General features: G+C 35.4%; 1 protein-coding gene across 6 annotated transcripts in view; it reads right to left on the bottom strand.

The window, feature by feature from the left end:
• Positions 1 to 2,617: 2,617 nt before the first annotated feature.
• Positions 2,618 to 15,009, bottom strand: part of AKAP11 (A-kinase anchoring protein 11) — a 45,175-nt gene continuing 32,783 nt past the window's right edge. The window contains exons 9-12 of one of the 6 annotated variants that reach the window (XM_057707265.1): positions 12,626 to 12,709; positions 11,800 to 11,846; positions 8,954 to 9,117; positions 2,618 to 6,567 (exon numbers count right to left, since the gene is read on the bottom strand). In XM_057707265.1, the coding sequence (XP_057563248.1) occupies positions 6,427 to 6,567; positions 8,954 to 9,117; positions 11,800 to 11,846; positions 12,626 to 12,709 (436 nt within the window). In that variant the 3' untranslated portion in view covers positions 2,618 to 6,426. Of the gene's footprint in view, positions 6,568 to 8,953; positions 10,446 to 11,799; positions 11,847 to 12,625; positions 12,710 to 15,009 lie in introns of those variants that run through there. The other 5 variants (XM_057707268.1, XM_057707267.1, XM_057707269.1 and 2 more) reach the window with 5 other exon arrangements.

Genomic DNA, 15,009 nt, shown 5'->3' with positions numbered 1-15,009 from the left:
TCACAGGAAAAACAGGAATAATAATGACAAGACTGATGTCTGGATTCAGTGACATGAAGAGCCTGCCATGAACAGTGAACAGGGTTATTATAGGAACAAGCATTGTGTTTGGGTAGCTACTCCTTCTTTCATCTTCTATTTTAATTATTTCTTAAACATTGCTTCTTTCCTGTTTCTTTAGGGCTCAATTTCCTTCTCAGGAAAGTGGTATTCACTCGGTTGTTTTTCTTCTCAGCACAGGTAAGTGTAAATTCTTTTAGTCTGTTAGAAATTACCTTAATTTTATGTTCACTCTTAAAAAAATATTTAGAAGGATATGAATTTCTAGATTTGACTATTTTTAACCAGCACTTTGAAGGTATTCTGTTATCTTTCAGCTTCTAGCGTAACTGTCGAGCAGGCTGCTAACTGAACTATTGCTCTACATACCCGAAAAGTCAGGAAGCCGCAATTAGTCATTCCTTTCTCCATACAAAATGCCTCATTAAAATAGATACTGTCTCTGGTATCTGCACACGCCTGTAATGTCGTTCTACTGAAAAAGGAGATGTAAATCTGACAGAATCTGCTCCTGGTACACCTAGGCTGGCTCTCCCTGCTTTCTTTTCTACATACTTAAAAAATTACGCTTTTAACAATTATGATTTGTTTTCTGCTCAGGAGCAATAAACTCACCAAGTCTGCAATTTCTAGACTCCTTCCCCTCTTTGCGAAATCCTAGAGAAGGAAAGAGTTGCTAGCATATGATTCCTTTCTAAGCACATCAAGTATCGCACCTGCTTGAAGTCAGTTTGCATCTCAAACACTTATAGGGCCCCAGCAGACAATGCAAATGAGCCCCGTGGAGCATGTCAGGCCAGAGGCAGGAAGAAACAGGAGCCTGCACTAGAGGAGCTATAAGCAGTCAGCTCTTCCAAACTGTTGCCACACAACAGTCCCATCAGTACTCCAGGGCATCCAATGTTTCAAGCTGAAATACAAAACTTACATAAATGTGAAATCTCACTTTTAAGTGTTGGCAATTATTTTAAAAATCAGATCTCACACTGGACTGAAGCATAAGCGTATCAGTGGGCAGAATTCAGCACACAGGAGTCCAGTTTTAATCCCTTGCTCTAAACTAAAAAATCTAGGTGTCTATTTGGAGGGGGCGGGACCTATAAAGTCAAATTGGAGGCTCCAATCCTCTCTTAAAAATGTCTCTTTTCATCTCTTTCCAATCTATAATATTATCCTTCTTGCCCCAGAGCACAAAAGTAAAATGAGAGCGAGGTGATTACAAAACTACAAAGAATGGAGAAAAAAATGCAACCATCACTCCCAAGAAGTAGCCTTGCTGCACTCTTTACTGTTCCTGCTGTAAACGATGCTGCAAAAGGTGCGTAATGGCACCAAGAGTATATTCATCCTTGGATATATGACTTCTTCCATCTTTCAGACTTTAAAAAATCTGTAATTCTTTGAGCCGTGTCCCTCACCTACCTCCCTATCCCAGCTAAAACACAGATCACAAATGATCTCAATTTGCAATGTGCAAAACTGTTTAAATGTCATTCGTCACAACTTTCCATTCCTTTTGAAATCTTCATTTTTGGAATTACAGTCTAAGGAATCCTGCTTACTGTTTCAAAGCATTTTTTAATTGTTTTCTTGGTGACTGGGATGCACTCACACTCAAGTCATCATATGCTATCATTATTTTCTAGCACTCTGAAACATTCATGAAAAGCTAGAAAATCATTCTCCAATTTCTAGGCTTAAAATACTTACAACAAAGTCAAATTCCATGGGTAACAACCAACCAGTACCTAACTTTCAAGTGCCTGATGCTACATAGCATGACAAAGGTCTGATCTCCATATCCTATGGAAGAAGTGCTCAATCCATGTCAGAAGAATTTCTGGGCATGCTCTTATTCAAGGCAATCACAATATTCTACTGATACTTCACACTGAAATCCAAAACAGACTGGGCAAATAGCCTTACAAGTCATTCTGTCAGCATTCAGAGGCACCTGAATAAGAACTTGGGATCCAGTGTCCAATTAAAAATATTCCTAGCTTCCCAACCTAAATGTCCATCAACAGATGAATGGATAAAGAAGATGTGGTACACACATACAATGGAATATTACTCAGCTATAAAAAGCAATGAAACTAGGACATTTGTAGAGACATGGATGGACCTAGAGACTGTCACACAGAGTGAAGTCAGAAAGAGAAAAACAAATATCGTATATTAACACATATATGCGGACTATAGAAAAATGGTACAAATCAACCGGTTTGCAAGGCAGAAATAGAGACACAGATGTAGAGAACAAACATATGGACACCAAGTGGGGAAAGCGGGGAGGGTTGGGGGGGGATGACCTGGGAGATTGGGATATCAAATTGTACACTCTAAATATATGCAGTTTATTGTAAAAAATAAAATAATAAAAAGTTAAAAAAAAAACATTCCTATCTCCCATTCTTCTTGAAAACCAAGTCAGAAGCACTGAGGTTGTTCAATGTGCCTTCTATCACAGCAATTCCACTTCTATGCCTTTGTTTTACTTCAGTACTGAGTATGTTAACAAGATATTACAGATTGAAAACCGAAAACCAAGGCCGGGCATCTCAAGTTTATTGGGTAATTCTTAGCTGGGAGAGAAAGATCACAGACTTAAACAATTGGAAAAAGATAAAAGAACAATTAATTGCAAATTATTACAAAAGTAATTTCTGAAATGTTTATTTTGAGCCACTGCTAAAACAAAATTTTAGTGCATCCTGAAGTTCATATTTTGGTAAATGAACATATTAAATTACTGAAAAGCAAAAAAAAAAAAGTTACTGTTATACAATACAAGATCTTAATGTAGTAATTCAGCACAGTCAAATAAACAGCTACAATTATTCAAAGCTGCTTTTGCTCTATATCTGGTATATTAAAGAAGAATGTGAATTACTTTTAACACTGCACAAGTAACCAAAGGTAGCAAATCCAGCAATATTAAAACCTGATATTAAATAGTATTCAAACATTACAACAAAAACAAAACAATGAACATCTAGAACTATAATTCTATGCATGTGAAAGGAATGTACATGGATGGTAAAAAAAAATAAATAAATAAAGTGACAAGAGTGACCAACACTGTATCTGCATCTTCAGAGCAGAAATACAGTTAGTGAGTAAATGTACGCAGGGTCTTCTAATAAAAATGAGAAAAAAACGCATTTCATCTTAGTACAATTTCATAATTCCCACAGAAGCTCTAATTCTCTTGTGCTGGTGACAGGTGGACAGGGTTTTTAATGGAAAGTATTTTCCCTACACCCTGAATATGGATGCATTATTTTTTTTTTAATTCTGTGGAAAGTTTCCCTTGAAAAAACTGTAAAGCAACAGATTGATGGGGAAGTGATCATTTTCATTGTGGCAGGATAGTATCTGCTAAATGATTAACTAAGAAGACATCTGAATCTAGACTCCAGGTGAAACTCTGCGTTTGGGGACATGCATAACAGCAAAGTCACATGGGGAAACTATCTTCCACTTTACACATGGCACATTTAATAAGTAACTAACTTCTCCTACCAGCAAAATAAAACCTTTACTTAAGCAAAATGAAAGTATTATGAGTTGAATTAATTCGCATCAAATATCTGAAAGGGTAAGTGGAACATTTTTCAAAATATGAAGATGTTATTACGTATGTTTACCGAGTGAATATTCTCAAAGATTTTATTACTCCAGTAAATTGTGTCAAACAATCCAACAGATGTTGTAATTTTCTTCCATGATTTATAAATGAATCATCCCTTTCATATAAATCAGGAAATATTTTCAAAATCAAAATTAATAATACCCAAAATATAAATGTAATTTAAACTTAGCTTGGGAAGAGAAGAATATGAAGGAAGCGCCCCATTTCAGTTTGAAACTATGCTCTAAAAACCCCCTGTCAGAGGCCTTCTTCACTTTCTTTCCATAAATCCTTCCGTGTTTCTGAAACTGATAAACAGAGAATTCAACCCAAAGCACATCACAACTTTAACAGCTCTGAATAAGATATGATATTTCATAAGGGCCAAAGTGTGCAGAATGGCAATATTACAATGTCATAATAAAATTATGTCAAGTAGATTTTCAACAAAATAAGACAGAGTTGTCCTCAACAAACAGACTTGTTCTGAAGGCTGAGCAACCAAATAGATCTACAGTGTCTTTGGAAAAATCACAAAGTGCCTTTAAACAAAGTAAGTGTAGACTGTTTTTGATTAAAAGATACTGTTATAAACTCCAATATTTTCTCTCTATATAAGGAAGCTTAACTCCCACTTCTTTTCACATCTGCCAACACGATATTTTTCTCTACACCCCTGCACTGAGCTGATTCACGTGCGGAGTTCCACTGTGATTAGTACTATGCGTGCTAGTGTCCAAGGATTGGTCTGTCAGTCCGCAGTGGCTGAATAAGGGAACTCTGAATCCAGCACAGCTCCAGATAATGTGAAGAAAACAAAATATGAGGAGAATCTTACCATAAGAGAAATAAACATTTTCAAGTACAGAAAGTTTTACAGAACTAATATATTGTCACTTGAGCGTAAAAGAAATTCAGAAGTCGGTTTTGCTGTTAATAAAACCCGTACACACATTGAAGTTACCAAACAAAACTGGATAGTTATACACTTTTAAAAACTCAATCTAAGCTTAATAATCAATCTAGGTTATAACAACCTGGTTCCTAACATTAAAAAACCCAGTCCAGTGCTGCTGCATATCAAGTTCTGAGAACCTAAAGACAGAATCAATTCTGGTTATATATATTTCCTGCATTTCTCCACCTTAAAAAAATACCTGAAAAAACTTTACAAAAATTTATTTTTAAGGCCTGCTCTACTTCTTTATCTTAAATTGAGAAAAACCAAAGCTTACATGGTATAACCTCAAAATATTGAAATAGATTTTGGCATTTTTCTTAAAAAGCAAATTGCTTAAAAAGCAATAAAATAATTTCTCTACCATAATTATAATTCAAATTAATGTAAGTGCCCTTATTCCTTTTCCCCTGGCAGGTGCTATGTCTTCTATACTTTGTACAGCTTCCAGAACAGTCAGTGCTCAGGAAAAAAGAAAATGTAACAGAGCAAAACCAAAGCCTCCAACAAAAAGTGATTTATTCTAGATTACAAAATCTGCTAATGGAAGAACCAAAAATTCACACACACACCTCACATACAAAACACAATCCTGGTCCTCTATTCAAGTCAACTTGCAGTTACTAAAGACAAGTAGTAGAAAATGCAGAGCCCAAAAAGGACTTTACAAATTAGTGCAGATACACTTTATTGGGGAAGGGGTCAGGGGAAGGGTCCCATTTTTTTTCTAGAAAAAGCTTATCCTTGCTAAAGCGGAGTGTTTTTTTCAAAGCCCCAACAATGAAAATATTTACTGGGCTTCTCTAAATGGATTTCCAAATTAACATTAAGTTTTAAAATTTCACCACGTTTTGCAACTTTATTTTCATTTAGAGGATAAGCCGGGGACCCAAAATAGTCAAAAAGAAACAAAAATTCTTACTGCACAATCTTTAAAGACATTTTATTTTAAAGCACCCTTTTAATGTTAACAGTGGGTTTCTAACCAGAGAAGAGTAAAATAAAAGGGGGCACCAACCACTAGCAAGGTTAAAGGTCTCCTTTACATACACACACACACACACACACACACACACACACTCTCTCTCTCTCTCTCTCTCTCTCTCTCTCTCGCTTTTCATACCAGAACAACTGGCAACATTAGCAAATAATGTCATTTGATGAAAGGCTGGGGAAACTATCATTTACGATATTTATAGGACCCTAACTACTATTGTTTCTAAGAAATTAAATAACTTGGGGGATTCACAAAGCTACCAATAGCTTTACTATGAAAATAAAATTGACCCTTAAAAATAGGACAAAAGATGTCAGGAAAAAAATTAGCCTCAATGCTATTTTTTGATGTCAGATTAGTTATTAATAGGATACCATTTGTTTGCAAACGAGCAAAAGTATAACTCTTTATCCCTGGAACCCACCCTCAGCCACCTCAGTGCAATTTCTAGCAGCACTATTTGGATGCAAAAAGAATGCCGTCAGTCAATGTCCCTGAAAGTCTCACGGTTAGATCTTCCTTCAAATATGTGTTCTCAGGGTCTTAACACACTACACACGTGTACAGAAGAATAACTGAAGATAATATTTGACAGATTACAAAAGTATGAACTATATACACCATGTGATGACACAATGCACTTAAAAAGCTATATTTACTTTCCTCCCAATTCACTTTAAATGTTAATATTCACTATTCAAATTTTACCCTATGCATCTTTATCTGTTTCTTCCTCTCCCAAAACAAATCATAAACTATACTGGTTTGGAGTTTGTTCTACGCATTTTCCAAGAGCCAATCAAACAGGGACTTGCACCTCTCCTCGCTGGACATCTTCTCCATCACCTCATAGTATTTAAGCACAGCCTGCAGAAGGTCTCCCACTTTCCAGCCTTTTTCTTGTAATCGTTTTGAAAGCTAGTAAGAAAGAAAGACAAGTCAAACATCAGATAAAACTAAGAATCCTGGTGTTTGCAGCAAAATACTGTTTCCCAGTTATAATGAGGTCTTCTCCCCTAAACCACCACTCTTTACACAAATTAAACATTTTTCCTTCCTGGCTTTTATAAACACTCTCCTCCACAGAATGACACTTTGGGATTGCTGGAGCCAGAATCCCACAAACCTCACCCAGCAGACAGTCTGTGTGGGTGTACAGAGGCTACATTTCTACAGGAAATTCTTAACCTAACTAAATACATCTGTTGCATCTTCCATTAGGAACATAAAATAATAAAGACAATGTCAAGCTTAATAAAAGGATGTGGATTTTCCTTCCACAACATATGGTGTGGTTTTTTTCCTGGAATACACACTCTAGCCTCAATGGAAAGATGGCTTTCTAAGTTAAGAAACGTTAATGTCTCCAAAAAAAAAAAACAAAAAAGTAAATAAATACTAAATATTGTGGCAATCATTTTGCTATATATACAAATGTCGAATCACTTTGTTGTACACCTGAAACTAATACAATGTTATATATCAATTATATCTGTTTTTTTAAAAAAATAAATAAATACAGGTTTAAATAAACTATCACCACCAATCAGAATGTCTTCATTCACTTTTTTTCTATTTAGTTCTGTAAAAACTAATTTTCTGTAATATAAATATGCTTAACCTTTCTAAAAATAGCTTTCTTGCAATATAATTCACATACCACACAATTCACCCACTTAAAATATACCAGGGAATGGTTTTTATTATATTCAGAGTTGAATGCAACATCACCACAATCAATAATAGGACAATAATTCACATCAAAAAAAAAAAAAAGCCCTACCTGTTAATAATCACTCCCCATTCCTCCAAACCCCCTCAACTCTAGACAACCACTACTTTCAGCCTATAGATTTGCCTATTTTGCCCATTTCATTTTCATGGAATCAAAAAATATATGGCCTTCTGTGACCCGGCTTCTTTCATTTAGCATAATAATTCCGAGCTTCCTCCATGGTGTAGCATGTCTCTACTTCATTCCTTTTTACTGACAGAAAACACTCAACTGCAGGGATAGGCCACGTTTATTCATCCATTCTCAGTTCATGGACGTTTAGGATATATCCACTCTTGGCCTATTATGAATAACACTGCCATGGACACATGTTTTCATTTCTCTTGGGTATACATCTGGAAGTAGAACTGCTGGGTTATATGATCATGCTGTGTTTAACTTTTTGAGGAACTGCAAGCATGTTTTCTTAGGTTATGTGGGGATGAGGTTCCCTTACCCCAAGCACCTTTACACTCAGCTCTGCGTAAGGGCTTTCTTAGCCCTCAGTTCATCCAAGACTAAATGACTTGAAAATGTCTGCCTCCCTAAGGTCAGTTCTAATACTTTCCCTACTCATTCTTTCTCTTTGACAACTCATGCCCTGAGCCCCCCTTTCTGTCTTATTTTCTCCTTCTGCCTCAAAACAGAAACCTATACTGGAAAAATCCAAGAAGTCTAAATAAAAACAACAAAATACAAAAAAAATTTTTTGACATAATATCTTTTTCAGATACTTCTTTCAACAATATCTTTGTAAATTCTGAACCAGGAATCAAGAGTAACTTGACTGTTCCTTTTTTGTTATCATAGATCATCTTACATTGGTTACTCTTTGGACTACTCTGTATCACATAGTAAAATTAAACCAAAGTTCTGATGAGGAAAATTCCTGGACAAAAACCTTAAGACTATAAACTAAAAAATCTTGACTAATAAGGTACTTGGCACACAGTAAGTTATCAATAAAAATATGCCATTAGTGCATCTAATCTGAATGTTTTATTATTAGAATCCTATTAAATGCTCAAAGTGAACCACTGTCCCTTATTAATGTTCAAAGGTTTAATGGTTTTTGCTTATGCTAACTTCTCATACTAATGTAACTGGATTAACAGGAGAGACATACTAATTACTAGGCACAATTATGAATCAATTAAATGCAAAGAATAACTCAATCTTTGCATATGAACACATGAAATGCTTATTAAAGGCACCTAACTTTGAGAACTTAAAGAAATGTGCCAGGCACTAGATTAAGCATTTTTTTACAGTATTATATTTAATCCTCACGAACCTCTGCAAAGTAAATTCTATACTCATTTCCATAGTACAGATAAGGAGACTGAGACTGGTGACCCTGCCCAAGGTGACACTGCTAAAGAGTGGCAGAGGATACCTAAGCCCAGACACGGGACTCGACCACCTGAGCATCTACCCACTTTCTATCAATGGGTATCTTATCAGATCAATCATGTGACACAGAACGTCATACACCGTGTCCTCTCAACCACCTATAAGATAGGTACTCACTTGTATAAACTCCTTCTTTGCAGAGTCATGAAAATAAAGTTCTGCAACTTCGGCCTCAGAGGCAACAAGCCACTGAAGAATAATCCGTAGCTGGGGGTCTACTGTGCACGGCTCCATGTCAACATTCGTAACTAGTAGAAGAGTCTTTGCATCTTGCTCCGAACCTAATATTTAAATTGAAACGATATGAAGTGAAACTCATCGATTCAACTCTCAGTACTCTGGTTTCCAAGGATATATAAGCATTTTCCATTTCTTAAGATTCCAAGGAATTCTGGGGAAAAATTCATCTTTTCTTAACTGCACCGTAACATCAACTAAAGTATTACTTTGAAAGGGCAAAGTAATGCTAAAACAAAGGCATAGCCTTGATCATTTGTGATGGCACAAATGCAAAATTCTATTCTGAAGTACTGAATTCAAGAGGCAATTCACAAATGCCATTAATTTGTGTCAAAATATAATCTACAGGTAAAGCCAAAAAAACCCCCCAAAACAAACAAAAAACTAAAATGCTACAATTACAATCAAAATATAAATAAAACACAAATAAAAACCTCAAATATATTAAATGGACTTAAAGAAAGCTTTCTGAACTAAGAGAAACAGCAGCAGCAGTGACTACTTCTATTGCACCCTAATAGGAGGGAACTGTTATCATCTCATTTTACAGGTGTGGGACTTGAGGCAAAGAGAGATCCAGAGGCTCACAGCCGGGAAATGGCTGAGCCAGGATATAAACACAGGCAGTCTGGCTCCACACTCTTAAATCACTTCACTTTTTAGGCAAAATACAAAAATAATAATAATAATACCATATGCAACCACTTACCTCCCAAAAGCCAAACCAGGGAATTTTCTGGTACACCCCTATTATAAATAAGACACTGCTCTCAAGTTTATTTTTTTTAATGAAAATTATGATTTCAACGTAGAACATGAATCCCTGTTGACTATAAAACTAATGCCCTGTGGACCAATATCATGTGTCTAACACTGCTGCTTAGTGGCGGCTGAGCAATCAGCAGTGCTGAGGCCTGGGCCTCCCACACAAGAGGCCAGCAGTGGGGCATGCGGGCAGACTCGGCACCAATTCGCACCAGTAAGGGACATTTGTTGGTGAATGTCCCTGATTCTTTTTTTACACTTTGCAGGGCATTCTAACCACTACTAATCATTTTTAGGGTTCGTACTGGCCCCTAAAATTTTTCATTTAAAAAAACTGGTCCACACTATTCTCTTAATATAAGTGTATTTTCATTTCCCTCCTCTCTCCCCTCTGACTCTCAATCAAAAATGGGTCTGGTGCACGAAGGTACCAGACATAGTCTTTGGGCCATTATGTAAATTCCGCAGAGGTCATGGGGTTGAAAGGTTCCTTGTACCACTGGATTTCTCAGTTCAGGGTTCCTGGTTGCCTGGCCTAAGAGTGACTTCTCTTTGGAGAGGTTATTCAACCCTAGTGAAAAGAGAAAGAACTGACATCCTGCAACTACAAACAATAACAAAAAAAATGAAATTTGTCTTAGGATTTCCATAATTTTGCATCATTTATAAATCCACATCAATCCATCTCCTAATTTACCAATTTCTACATTAACAAATTTGAAAGTTAGCTACGATTTTCTATATAATGAGAGATGACTATATTCTCAAAAGCTGAGTAATGACATATCTACATATAATTAACCTCTCAGTTTATTCCTACTTACGAAAAAAATATTGAACAGCCTGTGACCAACAGTACCTAGTATTTACATATTTGGAACCATGTTCATTAAAGAAAGAAATGGATATTTTCTTCAAGTATATATGTGAGTTAAGACTGGAATTGAGGGAAGGAATTGATTTCAAAATATCTTTTTATTTTTACTTACTGATTTATATAAGATTGACAAAAACAAACTGATGTGATATAATAAATTATATCTCATAATGTAAGAATTTTATATTTTGAAAAAGATAATTATATGAAGACATTATCATGAATTTCTCTCTCAAATAACTGAATAATTCTTTTAAAGCAGTTCGGTCTTTACACTGATGAGTACTTCCTTAGGTAAGCAATCAACACAAACTGCTCAACAAAGGATCTGACACTGGATACATCAGTTCAAGAATATCTTGACTTGGAATATTTCCTCTTCTTTCAATTACTTTACTATCTGTACAATAAGAAATTTGGACAAGAACTTCTCTTGGGTCTACTCTAATTACAAATTTTTCTAATTTTAATGGAAAACAATTTAAAAATAAATCAAAGTGTGTTCTAATGAATATTATTTCAAGTTACATTGAATAGTTTAAATAAATAATACTGTAATTGAAGGGATCCCCAAAGACATTAATAACCAAAAGGGAAGGGAAAAAAATACCATTGTGAAATGTAAAATGATTTTTTTTTCAGTTATTATTATTATTATTATTATTTTTTTGGCACACGGGCTTAGTTGCTCCGCGGCATGTGGGATCTTCCTAGAGCAGGGATCGAACCCGTGTTCTCTGCATTGGCAGACGGATTCCCAACCACTGCGCCACCTAGGAAGCCCTTTCAGTTATTATTAAAAGCCTTCAGTTAGTATTTCCCATTTGATCTGACTTCATATAGGTTATTGTCTTTTTTTTCATGTTTGTATTGTTTTAATGTTCCAAGTCTAGTAAAATCTTACAGCAAACAAATCAATGAATTTAAACAAAACAAAAAAGAATACCCTGGTTTGTAACATAAAAAACCCTGATTTGTTAAAACCCAGCGCCTATCTGATGAAAATGCACAAACATGAAAGACTCTTCTAAAGGACGTTATACAAAAAAACACACACTTTGAAAAACAAACTGTCAGTTACCTTCTACATCATCCTCATGCTCTTCACCTTTATCATCCGGCCCATCACTTACGGAATGAAGTAGCAGAAGCAGTTAAAAAAAAGAAGTTGTGATTAATAATGGTATTGAAGCCAATTCTAAAAATGTGGTAAAAAATGAATGTTACAATATGACATATGACATTTAAAAAGGGGAGAAATGACAATAAAAAGGAAGCTTTGCTTCTCACACCATTTCATGTTAAAATCTCAACTGCAAATGATACCTAAAGGTAAGTTATCAATAACTGAGGAGTTCTACCTGACCATGACTATATACACAGCATCAAGTGATTACATAATAAAATTTAATTTAAAATAATTTAAAGCCGAAATATTCTAATTTGGTTTTAGATAACACAGCATTTGAATATAACAGAATGCCATGAATAATTATTTATTAATGCTTCTGCTGATGCCATTTGTATATTTTTTAATAGTAAAAATGCATTTTTTCTACACCTTTCTTACAAATAAAACTGCAAACAAAAACAAAAAACCAAAACAAAACAACAGAAATCCTGTAGGAAGCAAGCTCTTTTTAATGAAACAGTGATTGGTAGAATCAAATAGCAAGCAGTGCAACACATGCATAAAATTAACACATTTTGCAATTAGATGTCAGTCATATCTTAGCACAGTTGAATTTTTTCATTAGATGTAAATTTATCAAGCAGAATCATGTCAAAATACAGGAGAAAAGCAGGTTGATACATATTGGCACTGTACCCACATTCTTTTAAGAATATGATATCATGCATTAGTGGTGAAAGACTCATCAGTGTTTAGGTTTTTGGACTGGACCAACCTGTCTGATGTTGGAAAGGATAAATTGTCCTCATACAAATCTCCTTCTAAACCAAGACTGCTCCAGCTACTGCTGTTACCATTACTGCCAGAGGAAGAAAAGAACAGAGCTGAACTAGAAAATGAATGGTAAAAATGACCCTGGTTTTCCTTGGAAGAGCGTTCATCAGTGCTAACTGCGGATGTTCTGAAGCTGCCACAGTGGGTGCAGCAACCTAAAGATCATCACTGCTACTGTACAAGGTATCTGACAGCTTCAGAGTTCTGGGAGTTTCCTTACTTGTCCTCAAAAGTTCATGGAAATTATTCTAAATTTATATTTATCTCACAGATTCAAACAGTGACTTTTAGGACAGAAAACGAATGCATAAACTAAAAAGTTTCACAGTGAAATTAATGTCTATGGCAAAGCTTAGGATATAATTTGTAAAAAGCCAATGGTCCTCAGTTTGGATAAGGTTTAAAAACAAAAAACCACAGGTGAACATTCTGTCGAGTCTTTAGATAATGCAAACAGTGATGGGCCAGGGTAAGAGCAGAGGATGGGGAAAGGGACGGGATGGCAGACACCGGAACACAGTGAAAACAGACCTTTTCTAACTGCTGGGAGAAAAGCTGTCTTCTGTCTTTAAAATACTCATATTATGTCAATTACCCTCATTTCACACATTATGTATAATTCAGTAGGTGGCAAATAATATACATTTTCTTCGGAATATTGAATAACCAAGGTCTAATCAAGCATCACCCTTGTCTGATCAGCCAGTCACTGCACCACACAGAGACATCTTCTTACACTACCTAATCAAAAGAAGAAAGCAACTACATTCTACAAGTGCGGCAAAGCGATACAACACAAAAAGCAACTGCGTTCAGAAACAAAACTAAATTCCGTTTTTCAGATTAAAATCTAAACATGCAATTTTTTAAAAAATTCTAATCATTAAAATAATTAGTAAGCACATTAGTTTGCAGTGATAAGCAGCTACCCCATATTAGGCTAGACAATTATAAAAATTAATATTCACACAAACCAAAATTTTGGTTCTAAAATATGAATTAACATAAAGTCATCTCTCATGCATCAATAAATGTTGACAAGGCTACCAAAAAAGGGGATGATTATTTAAAAGTTCTAAATAGTTTCCAGGCCATCTCGGTAACTAACACATCCATATTAACTCTAGCACAATCAAACTGTCACAAACCGTAATGCATAACAGAATAAAAGTTAAAACTGATCAGTGTCTTTCCAACATTACATTCAAACAAACATAGCTCTATTATAAAACCATTAAACCAACCAGAGTTCTGCCCATGTAGTGTGTTGTCAGACAAACCAAAAATGAGAAAATATGGAAAAACACAATGGATAGACAGCTGTGCGCCAAAGAGAAAGAGAACATTAATGAGCCCAAACACCATATTTACTTCTATTAATATAATGATTAAGCACAGAAAAAATTACAAAGTTAAAATTCTCTCCCATTTCCACACTAAAGCCATGTATCTTAAGTGTGGTCTCTGAATCACTTGCTTTAAAATCAACTGAGGCACTTATCAAGCACGTAGACTCTTGAGACCCTCCAATGACCCAGTGAATCTTAATCTCTGGGAGGCAAGCACACCACCAACCCTGGATAAATCCCACTAAGTTGTTCTTTGTGCTGAACCTTAAGTCCACACAGCATCATTAGTTCTTATTAATTCTACAGTCAATTAAAACCAAAGTGTTTTTCTGACAAAATGCTATCAAGTCACATTTTCCCCATCTTGAATTCAAATAATTAATTTTCTGACCCTAAATGTATTCACCCATGTTAAATGTAATTAGTTTAGCCTCAGCCTGATTAGGTCTTTTTGAACCTTGGTCCTGTTAATGGGATTACCTTTCCATCTTTGTCTGGAATCACTCACAAATACTGAGTGCTCTACATCACTAAGAAAATAATGCTGAAGAGGAAGAACCAACGACAGTCAGGCCCTGCTAGGCGCCTCCCTCTTTTCATCAAATTAGATAACATTCCATAGCCAGCATTCAGCTACAGTCTCTTCATGCCACTAGCTTCTAACCCTTGTTCTCCCACTTTAACATCAGGATTCTGTAAGCAAAAACGTCAGTCCCCCCAACTGAAATCCTAGAAGCCTGCTTCTCAAAGATGAGAGAAGAATTTAAGTGTTAATACTCTAAAGTTATGGGATGGGCCAAATGATGATCTGTGATATTACCCCCACTTTCTGCTACCAGTTTTAAAGACTGCCTTTTTTGGATTTAGATTTTGTAAAATATTGGTGGTTTACATCACATTTTAAGAAACTATGACAAACTAGATACTTTGTAAAAATATTAATATTTACTGGTTAATCTAAGCATCAAACAAAATA

Source organism: Hippopotamus amphibius, chromosome 14, assembly GCF_030028045.1.
Source record: "Hippopotamus amphibius kiboko isolate mHipAmp2 chromosome 14, mHipAmp2.hap2, whole genome shotgun sequence".
Classification (NCBI taxonomy): domain Eukaryota; kingdom Metazoa; phylum Chordata; class Mammalia; order Artiodactyla; family Hippopotamidae; genus Hippopotamus; species Hippopotamus amphibius.
The sequence above is the reverse complement of the archived record's forward strand: the minus strand, read 5'-3'. Positions and strand labels throughout refer to the sequence as shown.